Raw genomic sequence first — 25,000 nt, 5'->3', positions numbered from 1 at the left:
TCACAGAGAGGAAGTTTAAAATGAGCTTTACCAAAGTTAAATCTGTTAAATATGAACCGATCTCAGACAGACAGCAGCTGGACTCTGTGGATGTTTAGTGTGATGGTGTCGGCCATATTGTCCTCCCAGAGAGTTGCTCCTGTTGCTGCTGTTGACATTCATTATGAGGCAAATTTAAAATGTTTCGTTGGTCGTGTGTTTGTTGCAGATGAGCTGCTTTTGTCTCTGTGTTGCAGAATGACGATAATGAAGATAAAACCTGAGAGCGTCTGTATTGACTGTGATGATTGAGTCACTTATCAGGTACAACTGATTCTATCTGCTTCATCATCGTTAAAGTATCTTTGGCCTGAAAATCAGCTGTTTTTATGATGGACTTTGGTCACAAGGGACGGAAATCACAAATCTTATTTTATCGTTTAACTATCGATTATTGAAGAAAGGAAGCTGCAGAGTAACCAAAGAACCCGACCACGAAGGTTTAAGGTGTTTACTTCATGTTCCTCAAGGGGAAATAAAGAACAATGTCAGCAGAAAAGGATCATGGGAGGAAGTAAAGATGGAAAACAAACGAGTGTGTGAAACCAAACAGATGCTCGCCCACTCGTCCTCTCTTCACACTCTCTCATACAAACAGATGCTCTCTCAACATTCACAGCTCTCTGCACACAAACACCATAAGCTCCCGCTGTGTGTGTGTGCGTGTGTGTGCGTGTGTGTGTGTGTGTGTGTTACTACAGAAGAATGCTGTAGAACCAGACAGTCCAGAACATTAATATCACAATAGCTGCTTAGTGCAACAAAGTATTCAGATACTTTACTGCAGTAAAAAGTACTGATTCTACTCCATGAAAATACTTCACTACAAGTAAAAGTCCTGCATTCCAAACATTACTGAAGTAAAAGTATATAAATGTAGTTTAAGTATGATATCGGATGTTTCTGGATGTGTTGCATGATTTGAACTGGTTTAATCTGCATGAATGCATCATGTTCTATCAGATCATGTATGATGAGGCTTCTTAAAGACTTGGGTTAGATGAAGAAGTAGAAGGATTTTCTACGTCGTGTTTTGCAGGATGAAAACAGGAGAGGTGGGAGAAGCAACACGTCTGCATGATGTTACACTGAGTGGAGGTCAGAGAAGCCTCTCTAGTGACAGCAGCAGCTTTCTAATCAATTAGTCAAGACCTCCTCACTGTGTCCCGTTACCCGACAGACACGCTCACACACAAACAACCCAACGACTCTCAGGGAGGCTTAGAAACCCTCCAGAACACCCAAAAGGATCTCTAAAACCTCCTCAAAGACATCTGAAACCCTGAGAAACCTCCAGATCTTCATTCACAGCATCTAAACCCATTTATGGACTTCCTGGAACACCCGCGACCCCTAAAACCTTCTAAATTACAAATAAATCGTCCCGAAGAGCCTTTAAAAAAACATGAATATCCTTTAAACCTCCAGAAGAATGCCATCACTGTCCTGTAAAAGCCACTCAAAGACAACAAATCCCCCTCAGGAGGCACTGAAACCCCCCCAGACCACCAGAACCTCCTGAAGGACTTCTGCAACCTCCAGAAGGGCTCTAGAGCTCATTTATTGACGCATGTGAAGCTGGTGTGATCGATTCAGGAGTTAACTACTGAAGGAGTGTCATGAAGTAAGGGTTTAAATCCTCAGCGCTAAGATGGAGGATCAATACATTCTCAGGGCTTTATCTGCATTCCATTCATAACAGAAATCATATTACTTAACTTCAGAATTAGTAAAGAAAAGAGGGTCCTAGCAAACACAGTGGACAGCTGACAACAGAGAGGCCCAGACATGGTTAATGGTTTGTGTTTGTGTTGTTCACTGTGCGTTGCTGAGCAGTGACGTTGCACGATAACCTTCCACTGTGTTTAAGAGTCTTTTATAAACACATTCCTCACAGCTCAAAGCCAACTCAACAGAAATTCCTCTGTAATGTGATGAGTTAGGCTGACAGAGGAGCATCTGTGAGCTCAAATGAGGAGATGAACTGGTGAGGTTTGACGCAGGACGGCCTAAATACCCGGACCCTGAACACATCATCCCATTACATCTGCTGGGCAGGGCCCTTAAACCCCATTAGACCCCCAAAACAGATCTCTAACACCCCTAAAAAGCATATTGCGTCCCTTTAAAGTTTGCTACGCCACCGATGGACCCATTAATCCTCCACAAGGACATTCAGAAATCTGTAAGGGGCCCCTGAAGGACCTCTAGAACCACAAGGAAGTCTCATGGAACCACTTCAAATGCTCCTAAACAAGCTGCACACATCCACTGAACCCACAAAGGACCCTCTTGAACCCCTTTAGGATCTTCAAAGACATCTGAAACATCAGGGGACTCTACAGCCCCACAGAATCATTGAGATCATCTACATAATCTGTGGAACCTTGGGCCCTCCTGAACCCGCTCGGACCCCTCTAGGACCATGTCGAAAACCCTTCTGACCCCTAGTAGTAGAAGGCCCTGAGAAACCAAAGGATCTTTAATCCAGATCCACCTAACCTACTGACCCATCTCTTCAACCTTTTTTCTAAAACCTCCTCATGGACAAACCTTCGAAAACTCCAGGGAAACCTGAGAAACCTCTAAATCCACTAGATACATCTTAAAAAACCCTCTGAAATACACTCATCTTGAACCTCTTCAGAGACGCTTCTAACCCGTTCATGGACTTCCTGGAACCTCCTGAAGCACCTACGACCCCTTGGTGATGCCCTAAAACCTCCTAAATGACATATAAATTGTCCTGAGGGACCTCGAGAACCTTTAAAAACATAAATACCCATCCAAAGGCTGTGGACAGATCCACGGAACCCCCAAAAGAACCTCTGATGGAGATCGGTGGAACTCCTCCTCTCTAGAACCCCTAGAAAGTCCTTTAGGGACTGGATTTGCACAGAACCCTCACACCCCAATCCTTAGAACCTAACAAGCACATGTGACCCTCCTCCAGACTTTAGCTGCACTGGGCCACTCCCAGTTTGAACAATGTGAACCAGGGTGGAACATCAGGCTTTACTGGAAAACATAAAATGTTCACGACGAACCTTGTTCTAGCTTGTTAGCCGCCATGACACCAGGCCAGGATGTGGACACGTTGACCACAGATCATTACTCCTTCTGGATTTGAATAAACGCAATTAGCGTTGAGCTCTAGAGATAGAAATCCAAACTTCCTGTGATTGTCGTGCAGCCTGTGGCTGAAATCTGAGCCGTCATTTCCATAAAACACAAACAGTAGAACTGAAAGTATCAGCTCAGTTAAAGACAGGTGGATACAACAAGCACCTGGACCAGGGGGACCAGGAGGACCAGGGGGACCAGGGGGACCAGGACCTTCAGCCCAGAGTCTCCAGAGAAATGAGAATATGTAGAAAGCACTACCCGGATCAAAGAAAGACCTGAAGTCACTGAATGTGCATTAAAAGCTGTAAATTAGGAGAGCAAGAGTTATGGACCACGCTACAGGTAGAATATATATGTTTATATGTATCCTCACAGTCTGTATGAATAAATATAAAACCCTAATAAATATGAATAGATACACAGCGGGAACACAAGATAGTCCGTATACACAAGGCCGAGTACTACAAACGTACTGTTAGTTATGTATGTTTTTGTGCTGTTCCTTACTGTTATGTCTATTTTGTTTACATTATAAATACTTCTTTTCTTTCTGTTTTTACCATGTAATGTGTCTTTGAGTACCTTTTAAAGCGCTGTACAAATAAAATGTATTATTATAATTTACTAGAAGGGAGAAATATGTAAATATAAGACAGTAATTGTCCAAAGGTCACATGAAGTACTGTGGACAAAAGGAGTAGTACATTCACTGGTCAATATGGGAAACCATGGAGACGCTATCACAGGTGATAACGCACCACAGATATACAATAAACACAATACCGATGAGTAGAAAGTACAACACTGTATGATCCTTTACTGCAGTAAAAGTACTAATACCACAGTCCAAAAATATGCTGTTACGAGTAAAAGTCCTGATTTCATGTTAAACAGTATTATCAGCTGAAATGTACTCAAAGTATAGAAGTACTCATTGTGAAGAACGGCTCCTTTCAAAGTGTTGTACTTCTATATTATTCTATATTTTCGTGTACTACTCTGTATATTAGTAGTATTGTAATAATTATTAGCATATTATGTGTTTTTTAAAATCAAATATACGTAGAGCAGTTAAAAGTAGAATATCTACAACGATGAAGTAGAATGTAAATACTCGTAGTATAGTACGATGTATTTGTACTAGCTGACATTATTGATCCACACTGGATACAGGTTTGACGTACTGATGAATATCAACGAGGATTTTCACTGTGAAAACTTTTGTATTTTTAAAAATACTGTAGTATAAACGGAGTGATACTACTTTAAAATATATCCTATGTAGGATATTACAGAAACCATTTCAGGGAATCATAAGAATATATAAGAATACACACTTTAAGACTAAATAAGACTGTAGTATTGTTCTCTGACAAAGTACTTCTGGAACTACCCTTTTGTTTAATTTATAAAAATATGTTGTATTTAAAAAGTACTGTGTGGTTATCTAGGAATATCACAGAATACGTAATAATACAGTTTATTATAGGAACACAAGTATGAAATCAATATAGGACGATATATTGGAGAAAAGTATATTATAAAGTATATAAATGTACTTTAGGAGGATCTTGTAGGTCACAAACTAGAGGCAGTATAGTACTATTATATATGATATTATAGGAGATAAACTCTATAATAAAATACAACAAAGAATATAAATAAACACATGTATGAATACACAAGTATTATACGAACATATGTATGTGCAGAGGAAAATAACTAGTTAGTTTAGTATTATAAAGTATATCATGATGAGAATATCAGAAGAGACTCTGAAGATCACAAAATACATCTGTATAAATGTAAATATATATATATTACTCTATAAAATACTTATACCTCATACCTGATATATTATAAGAGATACAGTTATTATAAATAGCAACTGTATGAATAAATAAATTATATATATATATATATATATATATATAAATAAATAAATACATTTTAGCAGGTTATGTCACAAATATATAGAACTATTATACATGATATTATGACGATATAAATGTAGAAATACACAAGTACTACAGTAATATATGTGGAGTACGTCACAGGAACACACTGATACAAGCATCAAATATGTGAGGTGTCGCGTGACTCGCACCTCCTCCTCTGCGGTCGCTCCGTTGCCTACGTGGGCCATGTTCCGCGCGCCCGGTGCCTGTCCTCCTTCAGGTCCGCTGGGTTCCTCTGCGGTTCTCTATCAGGAGAACCTTGGTTCCATGTCTGTCTCACGCGCGCCCACACACACGTGCAGAAGCAGTCCTCACTGATTGATCCGTTAGTGTGATTGTTATGTGATCCGGTGCGTCCTGCTTCCTCTCTGCTCGTGCGCTCTCCCTCTGTCCCCCCCTCCCCTCTCTCTCTCTCTCTCTCTCTCTTCCGCGAAGAGGAGAGAGCTGAAAACACACCTCCGGGGTTTCCTGTTCCACGCCCCCAAACAGAGAGAGTGAGGGAGAGACAGAGAGACAGAGAGAGAGAGAGACAGAGAGACAGAGAGAGAGAGAGAGAGAGAGAGAGAGAGAGAGAGAGAGAGAGAGAGAGAGAGAGAGAGAGAGAGAGAGAGAGAGAGAGAGAGAGAGAGAGAGAGAGAGAGAGAGACAGAGAGACAGAGAGAGAGAGAGAGAGAAAGACAGAGAGAGAGAGAGACAGGGAGTCTGTCTAATCAGATATTATGATAAATAACTCTACACGATTAGAAACACAAAATATATAAATACTTCATAATATTTTCCTATTTAAATGTTTGTATCCAGCAAAAGTACTATTCCAGCAAAAGTACTATTCAAAAGGTACTTAAGAAAATACATAAATATTAACATCATGTACTTAAAAGTACAAAACCGGAAAGTATACGCACTATGAAGAACGGCCCATTTCCACTGGATCTCTACTTACACGCTTAAAGTACTTGTACTTTACTAAAGTATTTACATTGTTATGCTACTTTATACTGTACTACATCTCAGAGGTACATAATGTACTTTATACTATACATCTCAGAGGTACATAGTGTACTTTAGACTGTACTACACCTGAGGTACATAATGTACTTTAGACTGTACTACACCTCAGAGGTACATAATGTACTTTTGACTGTACTACACCTCAGAGGTACATAATGTACTTTTGACTGTACTACTTAAGAGACTGGAAGACAAAATGAAATGATTTGTGATTCTTTAATTATTCACTAATTCTCATGATCATAAATGTTCTTACAGAGTAAACGACTGCACACAAGAAACAACAAAAAATGTCACAATAAAAATACTGAATAAAACATCTTGCTGTACAAAGTTCTATAAAAGCAGTTCTTCATGAGGTCACTGCTGCAGTGCGTTGAGCAAGGCACCTCCGAATCCTGCCCGGCAACCGAGGCGTGAGCGTCAACCTTCAACGGATCCACTTAATGCTAAAATGTGAAGATTTAAAACCGGTTAAATGTCCTTTAATCAGACATTAAATTAAAAAAAGAAAGCACACTTTTAAATTAAAACTACATTTCCCATCAGCCCCGTCACATCCTGTTCTCCCTGAACCAACACAGGTGGAAGGTTTTAAATATTTGCAGATGACGTAGTGATGAAATAAGATTTGAGTTTGACCAGATTTTTACATGCTCTTGTGAGGACCAGATGTCCCCTTAAGTACTGTTACTGTAGTATTTGAAAAGATGACTGAAGGACCATGTGAGGACCAGATGTCCCCTTAAGTACTGTTACTGTAGTATTTGAAAAGATGACTGAAGGACCATGTACCCGCTCCTCATGAACAGTTAGAGGCAGGTTAAGGCTACGCCGGCTTCTTGAAGGTATAGATGGTTCAGGTGAGCTTAAAGAGACAGGTGAGGGTACAAGTTAAAAACAAAGGTCTTAATGCTCAGGTGAATGTAGTTATTAATGTATATTAATAGTAACGTCACTATTAATTAAACTAATGCTAACAAACTGTAGCTGCTCAGGTGTGAAAATCCATCCGAACATGTTAACTCCTACTCAGATATCGACATCCTTTCATATACAACAGGTAATAAATAATCAGGTAATGTACAGGTGTGTGTGAGTGGAAGAGGTCATTGTCCATGTGGTGGGGGGAGGGGTGCTTCCTCAGATTAGAGTTGGTTCAGTCCAGGCTGCTTCAAAAATACAGATTCTTCAGGGGCAGTCCACTGGAGCTGTGGGGGTGGACAACACAAACAATAAACAAAAGAACAACAATAACAACCTGCAAATCAGCATTATTATCGAAGGAAAACATTGTTTTATTAAGTGTATATAGTCCTTTTATGCTATAACATAACAAAAATGATCCGTATTCTTACTACATTCACATGAATTTACTCACCGATTTCTGTTTTCGCCTCCTCGTCCTCTCCTCCGTCACCGCTCTTCCTTGTCTCCTTCCCTTCCTCCACAGGCTCCTCCCCCCTCAGCTTCTCCACCCGCTGAGCCTCCTCCCTCTCCTTCTCCTGCAGTAAAGAACGCAGGAAGGCGGCGCTCACCACCTCCTCCCCCTCCCCCACCAGGAAAGCGTTTTTGAAGCGGCTGTACAACATGGCCGCCTTGTCCATGATGGCCTGGTTAGCTCGGTAGTAGCGTAGCTTCCTGAGCGTGGAGACGAGCTCGCTGTGTCTCTGGACGTGTTTACACGTCACATAGACCATGCTGAGCTGGTCCAACGCCAGCAGACACTTCCTGATGTCCTGAAACACAAAGAGAGACGTTCTCTAGTCTCTGCTCTCTGATATTTTACTTTAGTTATTCCCTTTACTCTTATTGCCATCATTGTATATTTTTGTCAGTTAAGATGTAGAAGTCACACGAACATGCGTTTATATGAAAACTAAAGCGAGTGGACTTGAGTCTTACGGGGTTGTCGGTCTTCAGAGAGATCCGGATGTCTCCGTGGATCCGGTGCAGCGTGGAGTCCGTCAGCGTCATGGTGGAACTCTTCTTCTTCTTCTCTCCGCTCGACGAGCCGCTCTGCGTTGTGCCGTCTTCTTCTTCTTCTGCGCTCCTCGTCTCCTCACCCGCTCTGGACTCATCTTCTCCCTCCGCCGTCGCCGTTTTCTTCTTCTGCGTTTTCGCCTCGTCTTCTGTGCACTTCTGCTCCGACTCCGCGCCCTTCGTTGGTTCTTCTTCTTCTGTAATTTTGCCGCTCTTCTTCTCCCTCTTCTGTTCGCTCGGTTTTCCCACCTCGCTTTCCTTCTTCTTCTCTTGTGATTTCGCCGGCGCTTTCAGCTCCTCTTCCTTCTTCTTCTTCGTCGTCTCGTTTTCCTTTTTACCTTTTTTCTCTACCTCCGTTACGTTCTTGTCTTTCCTGTCGTCCGTCGACTTTCTGTCCTCAGATCTCTTCTCTCTCTTTCCAAAACTCTTCTTCTTATCTTCTACCTTTTCCTCTCTGCTTGTCGTCTTCTCCTCTTTCTTCTTCTTCTCTTCTACCGACGCTGCTGCTGCCATCACCGCTCCTCCCATGATGGTCTTCACCTGGACCTTCGTTCCTCCTCCAGACGTCGCCTTCACGATCTTCCCGATGATTTTCCTCTCGTCCTTCTTCTCCTCGTCCTTCTTCGTCTTGTCCTCAGTCTTCTCCTTTTCTTTCGTCTTCACGTCATCCGTAACTTTCCTCGCGCCGGGCTTCTTGTCCGGCTCCTCCTTCTTCTTCTCTTCTTTTTCAGCGCCACCTTTCTGTTTCACCTCCGTTGTTTCTTTCTTGCCGACGGACTTCCTGCGGATCAAACTCTTCTTCTCTGGCACCGTGTGACTCCTCCTCTTTTTAACCTCCAGGTTCTTCTTCGCTGCTTCTTTCCTGTTGACAATAAAACATGTAAAACCTCCTTTCACGCTTTAATAAAAACACGATGAGTGTGTTTGTTTCTTACTGGGAGCTCCTCTTCATCGTCCTCTTCGCTCCTCTCCCGGCCTTCAGCAGACCTCTCAGAGACTTCAGCAGACTTTCCCTCTTGGCAGCCAGGCGGCGCTGGCGCTGCTCAAACACAGATCATATCGATGTTTGGATTATTGCACAAACAGCAGGTATTCTACATGAATGCTTCCGACCACAGGAAGCAGAAAGTACCGTGTTTAAAGCCACGTTTGTGACGTTTGTCTTTATCTGAATCTGGAGGCAGAGAGGATTTTAAAGTTTCATATCTTTGGGACTTTAGATGTTTTCTTTATTCTGACATTGTTTACGTCTGTTTTATGCACCTCATTGATCATGAAAAATGTTTTTCAGTTGATGATGTGAGACATTGATGGAGCTCTAATCTGCAGATTATTGATGTTTTACTGGATAAAAGATAAAATAGTTTACGTTTCTTTTATAAGTTCTGTTTATTGAATAAACCTTTCTGTTGTTCTCAGAAACCAGAATAAAGACATCTTCACCTCCTCGTCCACAGCGCCGCCTCCCTTCTCCTCTTCTTCCTTTCCTTCATCTCCTGCATCCTTCTTCTTCTTCTCTTCCTCTGCTCTCCTCGTCCCTTTGCTGCCTCCACTTTTCTCCTCCTTCTTCATCACCTCTTCTTCCTCCTTCGTCTCTCTCCTCGTCCTCTTCTCCTTCTTCTTTCCTTCACTGCTACCTCGCTCCGTCTTCCCCTCGTCGTCCTCCTCTGCTCTCCTCGTCTTCATCACTCTTCCCTCTAATGTCTTCCTCTCTTCTTTCTTTTCCTCACCTTCTTCCGGCTTCGTCTTCTTCTCTTCCTCCCCTCTCCTCGTCCCTTTGCTGCCTCCACTTTTGTCCTCCTCCGTCTCCTTCATCACCTCTTCCTCCTGCGCTTCCTTCTCTTTGCTCTCAGTTTTCAGCTCTTCCTTTTCTCTCGTTCTTTTTCTTCCCTCGCTCTCCGACCTTGTCTCTCTCCTCGTCCTCTCCTCCTTTCCTTTGCTGCCACCTTGTTCTGTCTTCCCCTCGTCCTCCTTCTCTGCTCTCCTCGTCTTCATCACTCTTCCCTCTAATGTCTTCCTCTCTTCTTTCTTTCCCTCCACACCTTCATCCGGCTTTGTCTTCTGCGGTTTCTCCTCCTCTTCCTTTCCTTTCCTGTTGTCCTGATTCGTTTCCTTCTCTTCCCTCTTCCTCTTGACTCCTTGGCTCTCTGATGACTTCTCCTCTTCCTCCTTCTCTTTTGTCTTTGCTCCTCTTCCTCCCTCCACACCTTCGTCCTGCGCCTGTTTCGCTCCTTTCTTCTCCGACCTCGTCTCTCTCCTCTCCTTTCCTTCGCTGCCACCTTGTTCCGTCTTCGCCTCGTCCTCCTTCTCTGCCCTCCTCGTCTTCATCACCCTTCCCTCTGATGTCTTCCTCTCTTCTTTCTTTCCCTCCTCACCTTCATCCTGCTTCTCCTCCTCTTTCTTTCCTTCACCGTTGTCCTGATTTGTTTCCTTCTCTTCGTCCTTCTCGTCCCTCTTCCTCTTGACTCCTTGGCTCTCTGATGACTCCTCTTCCTCCTTCTTTACCTCCTCTTCCTCCTCGTCTCTCCGTCCTCCCTCGTTCTTCGACATTTGTGTCGGGGCAGACTTCGGCTTCTTACTCACTGAAAAACAAACACCGGAGAGATTTAACTCTCTCGATAGAATTGATCCTGAAGATGATTGATTAACAGTGTGTGTGTGTGTGCGCGTGTGTGTGTTACACTGTGTGTGTCTATGTCTATAGGTGTGTGTGTGTGTGTGTGTCTATAGGTGTGTGTGTGTGTGTTATCTACCTGGAGAGGTCACAGCAGGTGTCGTCTCCTTTTGCTGCTCAGCATCAACCTGAAAGAACACAGAAAACATGAAAACGGTCGGTCAGAGAACTCGTTAGTTCACATTTTATTCTGAGCCTGGTTTGAATCTCGACCTCCTTCACACAGTTTTTTACTCATAAGTATCCAAACAGATAAAACAATGAAAGTCTCTCTCACCTCCTTCTCTTCCTCACTCCTTCCTCCAGCAGCTGATCTTCTGCTCCTCCTCGTGGTGACACAAGTCTCGTCTGAAGTCGGTTTGGAGTCGGTCGTTTTCTGCGGAGCAGATCTCAGCGAAGCCCTCGTTGGAGTTTTAGCCACAGCAGCTGTTTCCTGTTTACTCGTGACTCGGGTTCTACCGGGACAGGGTCTATCAGAAGAAGTCGGTTTAGCAGGTGTAGTTTTAGGTGCAGAAGTCGGTTTAGCAGGTGTAGTTCTAGATGGGGTTTGCGTGTTGGTCTGTGCTGGTATCTGAGGACACAACAGAACAGAAAAAGGTTCATTAAACACAAAGAAAATTGGTTTATTAATTATAAAACAAAACACAAAAAAGGAAACATAAAACAAACGTAAACAATGCCATAAACGTGACAGCTCAGCATCACAGCATCAGAGGAGGACTCACTCTGACTTTACTCCCGACTCCCGGCGTGTTCTGGATCTCCCACATGCCCTCTGAGAAGCCTTTGCCGCGGACACCGCTGCCGTACTTCATCTTGTTACCGATGAAGGGAACAACGTTCTCCACAAGGACCGAACCTCTGCAGGGGGAGGGGGGGCAGAGAAGGGAAGTTCAATAAGCAACATGGCGGCGTCACCAACGGGGTGGGGGGGGACTGTGTGTACGTACATCTGATGGGTACCGAAGAAGTAGACCGGGACTCGCTTCTTGGTTCCAGTGTCAGACTTACAGATCTGAACAAACAGAGATGTTATTATAGATATTATATATTATTATTATTATATGTCAACTGTCACAGTGCGTGTGTGTGTGTGTGTGTGTGTGTGTGTGTGTGTGTGTGTGTGTGTGTCTCACCCTAGCAGGCCAGTAAGGGAACCCCTTCATCTTGGCGAACACCAGGTCTCCCTGCTTGTTCTGCTCCATCTCTGCTGCTTCAGATCTCAGAGAAACAACCTGAAGGAGAACAGACTTCATGTAGACTTTACATTAAATACTTTAACTCATGAAGTAAAGTACAACAGCCTCGACTTCATATTTAAAGTAACTGTTCCCTAAACTCAGTAGTCTCCTTTAAACAGCGTGTTCACTGTTTACAAATACGAGGCGTGCTAGCGCTAATGCTAACTTTAAGCTAGCTAGTCGTTAAAACAAACCCTCCGGAGGTCTGCGTTCTTCTTCTTCTCTTTTTTTAAATGTTTTAACGGGACAGCGGGATTCGTACTTACCGAAAAAGAAACGTACCGAAGTGGAACCGCGAGATAAACGCGTCGGTCTAACGGAAAGGCTTCTTGTTACTAAGCTACGAGCTGCCCACACTCCGCCGCCATGTTGATGCGATCAGCGCGCGTCACGTGACGTGAGGTGCGGCGCTTTTCCCGCCTGCCGTTGGGACTGTACCATTAACGCGGGGGGGTTCAGAACGCAAAAAATACTAAAATTAATTACATTTAGCGCCCTATCCGATTATATATTTAAATAAGTACATTTATTTAAGTACTCTGCTTTTTAAAATTACTTCATTGAAATGTTTCTTTTTAATAATCTTCCAGACAGTTGTTACTTCACATTGTTTTACTTTTTATTCAAGTTAAACTGAGGGCTTGAGATAGTGTAAATAGGAATGGGACAGCACTTTGCTGCAACATATCACGTTACCATGAAAACGACAATAAATATGATGTATAATTGTGTGTATTTATTGTATACTTTGTACTCCCTGATGTGAACGTCTTCAGGCTCTTTCCTCACTAGATGAGCGGTAACTTCATATCATCTATTTACTCGTTTTTGTCAAAACAGCTTCAATGACAAAATCAAATATTTTTGATTTTGTCATTGACAAAACTATGATGTAGTGATAATTAAAGCAAGTTGCACAAATGTATACAAAAAAAACACTTTTTTTAATGTAAATACAAATACATTTTTCCACAAACTTACCCAGCAGACTAAGAGGTACTTTTGGTACAAATACCCCCCAAAAAATACTACTCTCCTCTGGATTTGAAGAGTTTTCATTTGACAATTTGTGAATGTTTTCCAAACACAAGCAGCTGTACATAAATAAAGAAAAACAACATTGTAATTTAAATTATGACTTTATGTTATGGACACATTTGTCTTTTTTCCGATGCCCTACCGCTTCAGTTACGACTTTATTTTAGTGTCATTCGTTCTGATATCTGGAGCATCAACAGTCAATGAGGATGAAGATCTTCTGGGACATTCGCTCTTCATCGCTTCACATATTTATGTTTGTGAGGAAACATAAATATGTCCCAACATTCCCGTGTTTCTCGTCCACAGTAGGAACGTTATGAGGCACGTAATCCGACAAACAGCCGAGATGTTGATCCACTCCTTTTTTAATCGCTACCGCTATCGCTGTCTTCCTCCTCTTCCTCTTCCTCCACGTCTTCCTTCTTCTCCGTCTCCTCTACGAGTCCCGAGAAGAAGTCGTTTTCCCCGTGGGCTTTCTTGGACAGGGACTTCATGCGTCCGTCCTTCTTCTTCCTCTTGCGGTACTCGTTGACGGTGGTGCCGGGCAAACTGGAAATGTCCCAGAACTTGATGAGCTGGTCGTGGGCGCTGCTGGCCAGGAAGCGGGTGTCCCAGGACTTGGCGAGCTCCTCGATGGGTTCGCCGACGTGCTGCCCGATGCAGCCGAGGACCCGGTTGGGAAAGAGGTTGACGGCTCTGATGGAAGGACACATTACAACATCTTAGTAACTTGTAATTTAGACCACCGAAAGATCATTAGGGACCACTTTAAAGCATCTTAGACATCAAAACATCAGCTTGGACCAATAGACCAGTGTGGTCTAGACCACTTCGATCCATTTAAAGACCAGGTTAGACCATCGGAAAACCAGTTTGGACCATTTTAGAGCATTTAGAAACCAGAGTAGAATACCAAAACATCCACCTGGACCATTCAAATACCAGCTTGATCCACCTAAAGACCAGCTCAGACCATCAGAAGACCACTTTGGACCATTAAAGGATCCTCTTAGACCCTCGTCAAACCAGCTTGGACAACAAAACCACCAACGTGGACTCTTAGTAGACCCCCATGGATGAAGTCAGACTACTCACCGGATGTACCCGTCCATGGAGGCGGTGCACACGATGCTGTCGGTGATGGGGGCGATGCACTCCACCGACTCGGCCTTGATGGCGAAGCGGTCGCTGGTGGCCCCGAAGCCGTTCCAGTTGAAGATGTAGATGGTCCCCTCGCTGGAGCCGCAGACCACCTTCTTGCCCCGCTTCATCAGCGCCATCGAGGTCAGGTCGCCGCTCTGGCACTCCGACAGCAGCTCGAACCGCCGCCTCTTGATGTTGAAGACGCCCATGGTGCCGTCGCCGCTGTGGGAGGTTTCAGCAGATCAAATCAGAGACCCCCGGTTAACCCTCCGAACCATAAAACCCGAAAGAATGTTTTCGTTAAACAGTCGCCAAAACTACACTGTTCATCACAGCCAGAAGCTAAAAACACGTCATTATTGTTATACGACTGTCCTTGAACACATCATGTGAGACGAACGTTTCGGTCACAAAAAGCATCCGAATCTAAGCTTAAAACTGTGATATTTCATCAGAAACATCAGGTGAATTGACGGCGTTGGTTGGATTTGATCCGCCGCGGTGGTGAGGTGAGAACCACCTGGTAGTGAGGAGGATCCTCTTGGCCTGGTCCACGGCGATGTCACTGATGTAATCCTCGTGCTGTTTCAGATCCATGATGTCCGTCCCCTTCCTCATATCCCACACCTTCACAAAGACAACAACAAATCAACAAAAAGTTACATTTTGGGGATAAAACGTTTGCTAAAAACACCACAAGTCAGTTTGAATCATGACTCATTGACTGTATTTAAAGACCGCTGAGACAAACACAATATTGCTAGAGTATTTTATACAGTTAAACACCAAGACGAGCTGAGACCATCAAGAGACCACGACAGACCATCTTCTATCAATAAGAAACCAGGCAGGAACATGAACATGTCTGATTGGAAGCACAAAAAACATAATTTCAACTCATCTCATTATGTTTTATCTCATTATTCTGACATTTTATCTCATAATAATTCTGTTTTCATCTTATTTGTGTTCTTTTACTGGCAGTAATGGGCTTCCATAGATATGAGACTGGACCATTAAGACCAGTCAAAGGTTTCGGACCTTCAGGGTTCCCCCGTCGTCTCCGGTCGCCAGGATGTTCTCGTCCACCAGCAGCAGACTGTTGATGGGGGCCCCGTGGGCCCCCCGGATCCTCGTCACCAGCTGTCCCCGCTCCGCGTCCAGCATGTGGACGGCCTTATCCCTGGAGACGCTGTAGAGCTTCAGCCCGTCCTCGGAGAAGCGCACCTGGCGGCAGGACTTCATGTGGTGCCCGGAGGACCACAGCTCCCGGTTCTCGCCCTCCGTGCACGAGTACGAGTAGGCGTAGATGTCCCCGTCCACGTCCCCGCACACCAGGATGTCCCGGCTCGGGTGGAGGGCCACCGTGTTGGCGATCGCCTCCAGCCGGATGTCCTCCGGGGTGTCTCGGATCTTCGGCTCGGGCGGCTCGTCCTCGTCCTCATCCGCATCAGGATCCGGGTCTGGGTCCTGGTCTGCAGGCTCCGAGTCTGAGGTGTCTGGGTCTCTGGTGGTCTTTGTTTCTTCTGTTTTGTCCGTTTCTGGAGGGTCTGTCTCTGTTGATTCGGGTTCAACGTGTTCTGCGGGCGCCGCCATGTTGTTTTGCTTTTCTTTCTTCTTCTACGCTGAATTAAATGGTAGCGTCACCAGTGAAAGCAGATCACACTGCCCTCTACGGCACGTTACAATACTGCAATTATAATGTCGCAATAAAACACTGGCAATTAATACATTAATAAATACTGTACAACTCTTTGTTTTAAAAACACATATATATTGAAGATATTTTAGAAATATTATTGTAATGTTTTTTTTAATTATGTTTTTTGGCTTTTACTATTCTTTTTTAAATCTTTTTTTATCATACTGTGTTTATTGTCAACACCAAGGCACACTCCTTATACTGCACTTGTCAATAAACCTGTTTCTGATTGTATTGTACAAAAAAACTCACTCTTTAATGACTGAATTGACAATTTACATTGTTACCAATCTTTATTATTATTATCATCATCATCGTTATTACCATTATGTCAGCTTTGTTATATAATAGCAGGACTGCACAATGAAATGCAGCTGTAGCCCCCTATATGCACACATAGAACATGTAAAATAATTTTAAACTGATGAGTAAGCTCATAATATAAATACTTGTGTACTTGATGCCTTACATTTCCAAATATATCAACCAATAATCTTATTTAATTTTATTTTTTTCTTATTTTATTTCTTATTTTATTTGTAAATTTAGAGTTTTTATATAAAAGATAATTCCACAAAATATTTTATATTTGAGGTTTTTTAAATCCATACGTGTTTTTATAATTAAACTCATAATTACCTCAAATAAATAAGTCAATACGTGACGTGTCGAAATGGGCGGTCGCCATTGGCCGGTCATCCAGCCAATCGGGAGTGAATGCGGATATGACGAACAGACGCTAAAGATGGCGTCAGATTCAAACGGTTTCTGGACTAATGTCGCTGTAAGTGTTTCTAACAGTTCACTACGAGCTGTTTTAGGCTTTTCTTATTAATGTTATGAATCAGATGTGTAGTGTAGACTTCCTCCTACTTAATTATAGTTATAATAAAATGTGGGTTTAGAATATTAACCGTTAAACGGGTCTTTGTTTGTGTTGTGTGAGCCATGGAAACGTAACTCCATTCACTAAATGATTGAATTTAAGATTAAATTGTTGACAAACAAGCTTATAGAGAAGTTATAAACATAGTTATAACGTTTCTTGAAACGTCACGGCCTCCTTTTTAGTTCGGCTTATAGTAGATCCACCAAAACGTTTAAATGTTTAAATTAGCACTTTAAATGTGTAAACACAGCTGTTTGTTGTTGATAGAAACATTTAATACAACTTAAAATTATGAGAAAATCCGCCATCTTTGGTATTTTTCACTGATGCCGAATTGTAAAGTAGATCCGGTTGATTTGTAAACCGTCTCACTTCTTGTTGTAAACGTTACGTAACTCTGGTGATGTTATGGTGAATATTTAATAGATAGATTAGTGAACGGCGGTCGGTTTTCACGGGTTGAGCGCGTCTATTGGCAACAAAACATCAGCTGAGCAACCGGCCTCAGAGAGTATGTTGTCTGTCCGTGATGATGGAGCTGAAACACGCCCTCAGGGTTGTTAAAGTCATCCCGGCGGAGGAGCGATGCAGACGGAACCAGCGGAGCGGAGGAGACGACAGACCGGCCGGAGAAGAGCCGCGGAGAGCGGGCAGAGAGCCGCGGAGAGAGCCGCGGAGAGCGGGCAGAGAGCCGCGGAGAGAGCCGCGGAGAGAGCCGCGGAGAGCGGGCAGAGAGCCGCGGAGAGAGCCGCGGAGAGCGGGCAGAGAGCCGGGGGGAGAGCCGCGGAGAGCGGGCAGAGAGCCGGGGGGAGAGCCGCGGAGAGCGGGCAGAGAGCCGCGGAGAGAGCCGCGGAGAGGGGGGACGATGGAGCGGAGCCTCGGGGGATCCAGCAGAGAGCCGGGGTCACCTCCTCCAGGAGCTCCGAGGAGGAGATAGAGAAGTACACAGTGACTTTACTAGTACTACAATTATTACTATTACTACAATTATTACACACACATGTCTCTGTCTGTCTGCCTCTCTCTCTCTGTCTCTTGTCTGTCTCTCTCTGTCTGTCTGTCTCTCTGTCTCTCTCTCTCTGTCTCTCTCTCTCTCCCAGGTTAAAAGACGTCATCACCACCATGCAACAGAAGGAGAAGCAGACAGGAGAGACAGACAGACAGAGAAAGAAAGACAAGAGACAGAGAGCCGGGGTCACCTCCTCCAGGAGCGACGGAGGAGGAGAGCGGAGGGGGGAGAGGGAGGGGAGGAGCAGGAGGGCGGCGTCAGAAGGAGGTGAAGGAGGCGACAGGTCGGGGAGGCTGAGGAGGAGAGTCCATCAGCTGGAGAAAGACAGACTGGAGCTGACGACCAGCCACAACCAGGAGGTGAGAGAACACATATATATATATATATATATATATATATATATATATACATGTACCTCTGAGATGTAGTACAGTATAAAGTACACTCTGTACCTCTGAGATGTAGTACAGTACCTGTCTCTCCTCAGGTGACCCGGCTCCAGACCCAGCTGACCCGCCTCAGGTCCTCGGTGGAGCGAGGAGAAGCTCAGCGGGTGGAGCTTCAGTACCAGCTGACTCTGAGCCAGAGAGACTCCACCCGGGCCTCCGAGCTCACAGGTACGTAGAATCAAACGCACCCTCTGAGACCCGTGAGGGACAGATGCAGCAGTAAGATGTGTGTGTTTGTGTGTTTATAGAGCGAGCAGCAGAGCTCCAGCAGGAAGTCCAGGAGCTGCAGAAAGCTCTGGACATCACCCGGCAGGCCCGGGACGAGGACCAGCATGCATTGCAGCAGGAAGTGGAGGAGCGTGACGGACTGATTCACAGCCTCAGCTCAGAAAACCAGCGACTGCACCTACTGCTGCAGGTCTCACACACACACACACACACACACACACACACACCTTGTTTATTATGACAAAGGGGCGTTTATGGGCTACAGCGGAGTGTCGTTTGACCACAAGGTTGGAGGTTCGATTCCCGGCTCCTCCCGTCCTTCACAGCAGCTCCTCATACTGAGGATGAGTTCCATGCAGAGGGAACGTTAAGTTGAGTTTCTAACAGAAGTAACAAGATGAGAGCTCAAGGCTTCTAAACATGATTCCACAAAGAAAAGAAGTGTTGACACGACGACTACGTCCACTTCTCACAGACAGACTGTTACGTGATGTCATCAGTGTGTCGCTCTAGTGAACCTCAGAGTGAAGAAGTCTGTGATTATAGTTCAAACCATCAGTTTAGAGGAAAACCTCCTTCTGAGACGGAGCTGAGTCTAAAACGACTGCGTTGGCCGGGAATCGAACCCGGGTCAACTGCTTGGAAGGCAGCTATGCTAACCACTATACCACCAACGCTTACGTCTGCACATCTGGATCTCTGTGATTCATTCCCTCCCTCCCTCCTACCCTCTCTCTCTCTCTCTCTCTCTGTAGATCGCCCAGCTGCAGAGTGTGTGTGACAAGAAGAGTGTGTGTGTGCGTGAGCTGCAGCGCAGTCATGAGTGTGTGTTGTCTCGTGTGGAGGAGAGCGTGAGGAGGAGGGAGGAGGCGTGGAGCAGCCGACACACACACACTGTGAGCCTGCTGCAGGAGGAGCTGCAGGTAACACACACACACACACACACACACACTAACACACACACACACAGGCCCCTCAGCTGTTTCCATTCTTTCATAGATCTGATCTGCACTCAGTCTTCTGCTTTAGTGCTGAGTCAGCAGTGAAGATGAAGGAGGAAGACTCCGGTCAACTGTCCCTCTGGTCGTCTTCCTCATGAAGGGAGGAAAGAAAAGAGCAAACATTCTGTTGTTCAAGAGTAGAACAAGTTTAACAAAGTTAAATACAGCAACACTATTAGATCTCCTTCTTCTTCTACTCCTTCCTCTTAATTTTCTCCTTCTCTTCTTCTTCTTCTTCTTCTTCTTCTTCGTTGAATCAAACTGGTGAAAATGGGGAATTTTAAAACAACCAGTGGCTCCTCCCACCATCATGATGCCGCACTGGTTCTAAATTGGTTCTCTTTTTCCTCAGCTGTGTCGCTCTCGGTGCGACTCCCTCCGTGACCGCACCTCCTCCCTGGAGCTCCGCTGCTCCTCGCTGACCTCCGACCTCTCGGCGTGCCGCGGTGAGTCGGCCTCCCTCCTGTCGGCGTGCGCCCTGCTGGCCGGCACCCTGACTCACGCCCGCCGCCGCCTCCGGGCGCTCTGTGAGCAGAAGGCGCTGCTGCGCCGGCGGCTGGCGGAGAGGGAGGCGCTGGAGGAGGAGGTGAGGAGGCTGGCCGGAGCTCTGGGAGGGGAGGAAGATGAGGATGAAGAGGAGGGGGAGGAGAGGAAGAAGAGGAGGAAGACGATGGTGGCGGTGAGGCGGTGGAGGAGAAGCGTGTGCGCGGTGCTGGCTGTGAGGAGGTGGAGCGCTCTGACCCAACAGACGACGGTGTTGTTTAGGCTGGAGACGGGGGAGGGAGTCTGTGGAGGAGCCGCCACAGCAACAGAGAGGGGCCAAGGTGGGCGGAGCTCAGGTGGGCGGAGCTCAGGTGGGCATCACTTCTCCTTCTTCTTCTTCTTCTTCTTCTTCTTCTGCTTCTGCAGAAAATAGTTTTCATAGCAGTTTTGTTTGTTTCAGTTAAAGATGATGATGGTGATGAAGGTGGTAAAGGGGCGTGTGCTCGCTGGCTCCGCTCTAGAGGACTTTCCTCCGTCATTCTGTCCTCCATGGCCGACCTGCAGGGGGCGCTAGCACACACAGGTAACACGCACAACCACACGGACACACATATTATATATTCATAAATGCATGTGTGCTTGTACAGATGTTATATCTCTTCTGACTCCTCTAGGCTCCGCCCCTTCAGACGTGACGTCAGCAGCTCGCTCCGCTTTGTCCCGCCTCCTGGACCACCTTCTCGACCAATCGGACGCGCCGTCTGGTCTGTCAGACGAGGACACGCTGAGCGGCCGGCTGAGACTCGGGCTGAGCAGACGGACGCCTCCACGGCCAAACATGAAGGTCACACACACACACACACTCACACACTTCAGTGTGTAGCCTCTGACTATTTCATATTTTAGTATTTGTTAATATATCTTACAGTGGACCTTAATGTTTCGGTCAGTGTGTTGATCCTCACCAGCTGACCTCTGACCTCCCATCAGACCCTGGTTTCCACCCTCCAGCAGCACTTCCTGCTCTTCAGCCAACGGCTGCACTCGGCCGAGGTGGAGAGGCGGAGCCTGAGGCTGGAGGTGGCCAATCTGAAGAGAGGACTGCGGAAGGAGAGAAAAGACACCTGCAGAACGGTGAGGCTCGTCACACACACCTGTACTGTCTGATGAACACACACTCCTGACTCTTTGTGTGTGTGTGTGTGTGTGTGTGTGTGTGTGCAGGTCCCAGTACAGCGGTTCCACAGTGTGTGTGTGGAGCTCCGTCAGGCGCTGAGCAGGGAACAGGAAGCCCAGTCGCTCATTCAGGAACAGAGCGAGCAGCTTCACACACTGCAGCTCAAAGTCAACACACACACCGACCAGCAGGCGGACACACAGCGCACACTGAGCCACACCTCACAGGTTCTGTTCAAAATGTTTTATTTAAATCTACATTTACCTGTCACAGCAGGTGAATGGACCTCTTATCCTCTTGTTGAAGTCCCTGACTGGAAGCCCACACTGTCACACGTTGTAGTATGACCCCAGGTAATATGCTAACTAACACCTCTCTCTAGTCTCTGTCGGAGGCGCGGCAGGATGTGAGTCGGAAGGAGCGCTCGCTGAGGATTCTGGGTAAGCACCTGTCGGGGGTTCAGAGGGAGAGGAGGCAGCTGGAGGAGAGACTGCAGCGAGTCGAGGACGAGCTGAGGGACGCCGCCAGGTAACAAACACCTGTCGTACCTCACTCCTGTCGTACCTCACTCCCCTCACACCTGTCGTACCTCACACCTGTCGTACCTCACCCCTGTCGTACCTCACACCTGTTGTACCTCACTCCCCTCACACCTGTCGTACCTCAATCCTGTCGTACCTCAAACCTGTCGTACCTCACTCCCCTCACACCTGTCGTACCTCAATCCTGTCGTACCTCACTCCTGTCGTACTTCACTCCTGTCATACCTCACACCTGTCGTACCTCACTCCTGTCGTACCTCACCCCTGTCATACCTCAAACCTGTCGTACCTCACTCCCCTCACTCCTGTCGTACCTCAAACCTGTCATACTTCACTCCTGTCGTACTTCACTCCTGTCGTAATATCATTTTTTATTTTATTATATTTCTCTTCTTTAATAGATGTAAAGATTATCTGATCAGCAACATGAAGGCTGCAGAGACGAGTTACAAGGAGGTGAAGACACATGATGTATAAATGTGTGTGTGTGTGTGTGTGTGTGTGTGTGTGTGTGTGTGTGTGTGTGTGTGTGTGTGTAGATACATGTATGTATGTATAGAAAAACACAGAACACACAGATTTCCACATCTGGTAACATGCTGTATGGTCTTCAGGTCAGAGAGAGTCTCGTCCAATCACGTCGCTCCCCGTCAGCTCCGCCCCGCCCCCTGCTGTTACCCAGGGAACACCTGGAGCTGAGTGGAGCAGAGAGCATCATGGGAGCTCCTGAGGTGGCAGCGTGCCAGGTTTATAAACCAACAGATTACTGTTTATCCTGCTGATTCTCATCCGTCCGTTCATTCAATAATTAATTGATTAATTGATCCGCACTCCGTTCTTCCCTCCGTCTCTCTGCAGAGTCTCCTCTCCTCCGTCTCTCAGCTCTGTCTCACCTGCAGCTCCAGGATCGATTGGCTGGAGCAGGAAGTCTCCGCCTACCGAGGTCATGTGACCGCGCTGCGCGGCGAGCTGCAGGACGCCTGTCTCCGGGACAACCTCGCCTACGTCCCCGTGAGACTCATTTATTTTATTTATTTTTATTTGATTTGTCGTACAAGGCAAATAAAAAGCCTTGTAACTTGATATTATAAAATAATAATAAAATAAATAATAATAAATAAACAAACCAATCATTTTCACTGTGTTTCAGGTGGCTGAGTTTCATGAAACATATCCAGTCGCTGACATTGAAGCCCCTCAACCTGATTTGTCGAAGGACCTGCCAGTCAGTTTAAGCCCCGCCCCATCTCAGTTAAACCCCGCCCCGCAGCTTCCCCTCTCCAAACCCTTTAAGAGGAAAGCCGTGAGGAAGAGCAGAGGAGGACGAAGATAGATGGTGTGTGTGTGTGTGTGTCTCTGTCAGTGTGTGTGTGTGTGTGTCTGTCTCTGTCAGTGTGTGTGTGTCTGTCTCTGTTAGTGTGTGTGTGTGTGTGTGTGTGTATGTGCAGCTGGTTTCCTGTAAAATATTTACCTTGTTCTCGTAAACTTTGACCAAACGTGTGTTTTGTTTTTAAATAAAGAATAATGTCCACAATCTTCCTCTCGGTGTCTTCTGCTCCTTTAATAAAACGTCGACATGATTAACAGAACATATCATCCTTAATGACGACGACGACTCTTATTCTGAAGAAGAATCATAATAATAATACGAGTAAACGCCAGTATTAAATACTATTAAACAAAGAGAAACAGAGCATGAATCACTGACAAACAGCTTTACTCTCAGTGAGTGTGGCTCCAGTGGGGTTCCTAATAAACTGAACACTGAGTCAGAGCGTCTTCATGTGTGAGAGAGAAAAGTTTACAACCAGAAGAAGAAGAAACACGACAAACATTTTATTTAACTGCTGAATCGGCACCACGACTCTGTGTGTCTGTGTGTGTGTGTCCTCAGGCAGTGTGTGTGTGTGTGTGTGTGTGTGTGTGTGTGTGTCTTTCTGCCTCTGTGTGGATTTCTATTCATGTGTCAACGGGGGAAAAAAAGCGTCCTTACGCTCACACACCCTCAGGCTCTGTGTGTGTGTGTGTGTGTGTGTGTGTGACGTCTTTTACAAAGCGACTTAATCTGCTGTCACACACACACACACACACACACACACACACACACACACACACACACACACACACAGAGTTGTGCTGATTCAGCTGAACAGGATCTTCTTCTCTGGAGATGTTTGTCATTTTCTTCACTTCACACTTTTTAAACTCGTCACAATGAAAGAAACTCAAGTTTTATTTGACTTGAAAACACTTTAGTGTCACTTTTCACCCAACGACAGTAATCCCTACATTACAACATACATATACATATACATATATATATACATATATATGTATATATATATGTATATATATACATATATATGTATATATGTGTGTGTGTGTGTGTGTGTGTGTGTGTGTGTGTATACATATACTGTACGCACGTATATAGTGTGCGTTAACAGTAGCCGGGCTGACTGCCGGTGACAGTGGGAGCCACTAAAGCTGTGTTGACTTCCCTGTCACTGCCCTTTCAATGGAGCGGCTAGCTTAGCTTAGCATCACAGACAGGACAGTGACGGCTGTATTGAACCGTTTGGACGTCCTGCGCTGCGGTCGGAGTTCGTCCACAGATTAACTCTTAATTCCCGATCATCTCGCTGAGGTTTAAATATCCGGCCACGAGGATGAAATCAAGATAATCCCGAAACAAAGAGGAGCTCGAGACGAGAGACACGAGGAGACGTTGACATCAAGTTCTCTTCTTTATTTACCACACATACACATATACCTGATACTGTTACTCTCCATCTAAATACTGGACTTTGTACTGTGCCACATCTCAGAGGTACATATTGTACTTCCTACTCTCAGAGGTACACAGTCGTGGAGTATTTCCACAGTGTGATGTTAGTACTTTTACTGCAGTAAAGGAGCTGAATACTTCCTCTGATAATATTAAAGGAGGTGAAGTAAAAAAGTCACATCTGGTCTTCTGGACGAACATTTGACTAAAACGTAAAATAAACTTTAATCTGACGTTCAAACACTTTGTTCCATCTCAACTGACTGTAATCCTGAAATTATAACGGGATTATAGTCTCATTGAATATCAGAGCTGTGATGAAGATGAGGAGGAGGAGGAGGAGGAGGAGGAGGAGGTTGAAGCTCATTCGAAAAAGAATTTTAAAAAAAGTACAAAAAGAATTCTTAAAAAAACCTGTCAGCGTCCTGTTTTTATCTGTTGATGAATATTCAGAAACTTTTCATGAGAGCGAGTCCTGTCCTAGTTGTACCTGCGACAACACACACACACACACAC

The 25,000-nt window shown here is 45.3% G+C and overlaps 4 protein-coding genes and 1 non-coding gene across 5 annotated transcripts in view; 1 reads left to right on the top strand and 4 right to left on the bottom strand.

Annotated features, from left to right (window-relative positions):
- ttc39b (tetratricopeptide repeat domain 39B) overlaps positions 1–5,519 on the bottom strand; it is a 13,508-nt gene extending 7,989 nt beyond the window's left edge. The window contains exon 1 of the mRNA XM_031878965.1: positions 5,273–5,519. Within this exon, the coding sequence (XP_031734825.1) occupies positions 5,273–5,311 (39 nt within the window). The 5' untranslated portion in view covers positions 5,312–5,519. The remainder of the gene's footprint in view (positions 1–5,272) is intronic.
- An 817-nt stretch (positions 5,520–6,336) lies between these two features.
- On the bottom strand, positions 6,337–12,401 carry psip1b (PC4 and SFRS1 interacting protein 1b). Its single transcript, XM_031878968.1, has 12 exons — positions 12,299–12,401; positions 11,928–12,026; positions 11,742–11,806; positions 11,517–11,652; positions 11,069–11,362; positions 10,871–10,919; positions 9,755–10,699; positions 9,561–9,655; positions 9,053–9,156; positions 8,040–8,979; positions 7,516–7,873; positions 6,337–7,345 (listed from the first exon to the last, which is right to left on the bottom strand). The coding sequence occupies exons 2-12, from the start codon at positions 11,994–11,996 to the stop codon at positions 7,326–7,328; spliced, it is 3,075 nt and encodes a 1,024-aa protein (XP_031734828.1). The 5' UTR covers positions 11,997–12,026; positions 12,299–12,401; the 3' UTR covers positions 6,337–7,325.
- A 451-nt stretch (positions 12,402–12,852) lies between these two features.
- On the bottom strand, positions 12,853–15,812 carry wdr55 (WD repeat domain 55). The gene is made up of 4 exons (XM_031878964.1): positions 15,258–15,812; positions 14,737–14,843; positions 14,169–14,438; positions 12,853–13,769 (listed from the first exon to the last, which is right to left on the bottom strand). The coding sequence occupies exons 1-4, from the start codon at positions 15,810–15,812 to the stop codon at positions 13,439–13,441; spliced, it is 1,263 nt and encodes a 420-aa protein (XP_031734824.1). The 3' UTR covers positions 12,853–13,438.
- Positions 15,813–17,392: 1,580 nt separating this feature from the next.
- On the top strand, positions 17,393–23,068 carry ccdc171 (coiled-coil domain containing 171). The gene is made up of 15 exons (XM_031878966.1): positions 17,393–17,748; positions 18,100–18,175; positions 18,304–18,433; positions 18,514–18,689; positions 19,384–19,416; positions 19,847–20,348; positions 20,438–20,560; positions 20,652–20,821; positions 20,968–21,111; positions 21,202–21,381; positions 21,537–21,682; positions 22,098–22,152; positions 22,311–22,442; positions 22,555–22,707; positions 22,847–23,068. Exons 1-15 carry the CDS (start codon positions 17,393–17,395, stop codon positions 23,027–23,029), a joined length of 2,559 nt encoding a protein of 852 aa, XP_031734826.1. The 3' UTR covers positions 23,030–23,068.
- On the bottom strand, positions 19,099–19,170 carry trnag-ucc (transfer RNA glycine (anticodon UCC)). Its single transcript has one exon. It is a non-coding gene; the product is annotated as a tRNA-Gly (tRNA).
- Positions 23,069–25,000: the final 1,932 nt, after the last annotated feature.

This window comes from Anarrhichthys ocellatus, unplaced genomic scaffold, assembly GCF_004355925.1.
Source record: "Anarrhichthys ocellatus isolate YVR2014 unplaced genomic scaffold, GSC_Weel_1.0 scaffold213, whole genome shotgun sequence".
Lineage (NCBI taxonomy): Eukaryota > Metazoa > Chordata > Actinopteri > Perciformes > Anarhichadidae > Anarrhichthys > Anarrhichthys ocellatus.
This window is presented reverse-complemented; position numbering and strand designations above follow the sequence as displayed.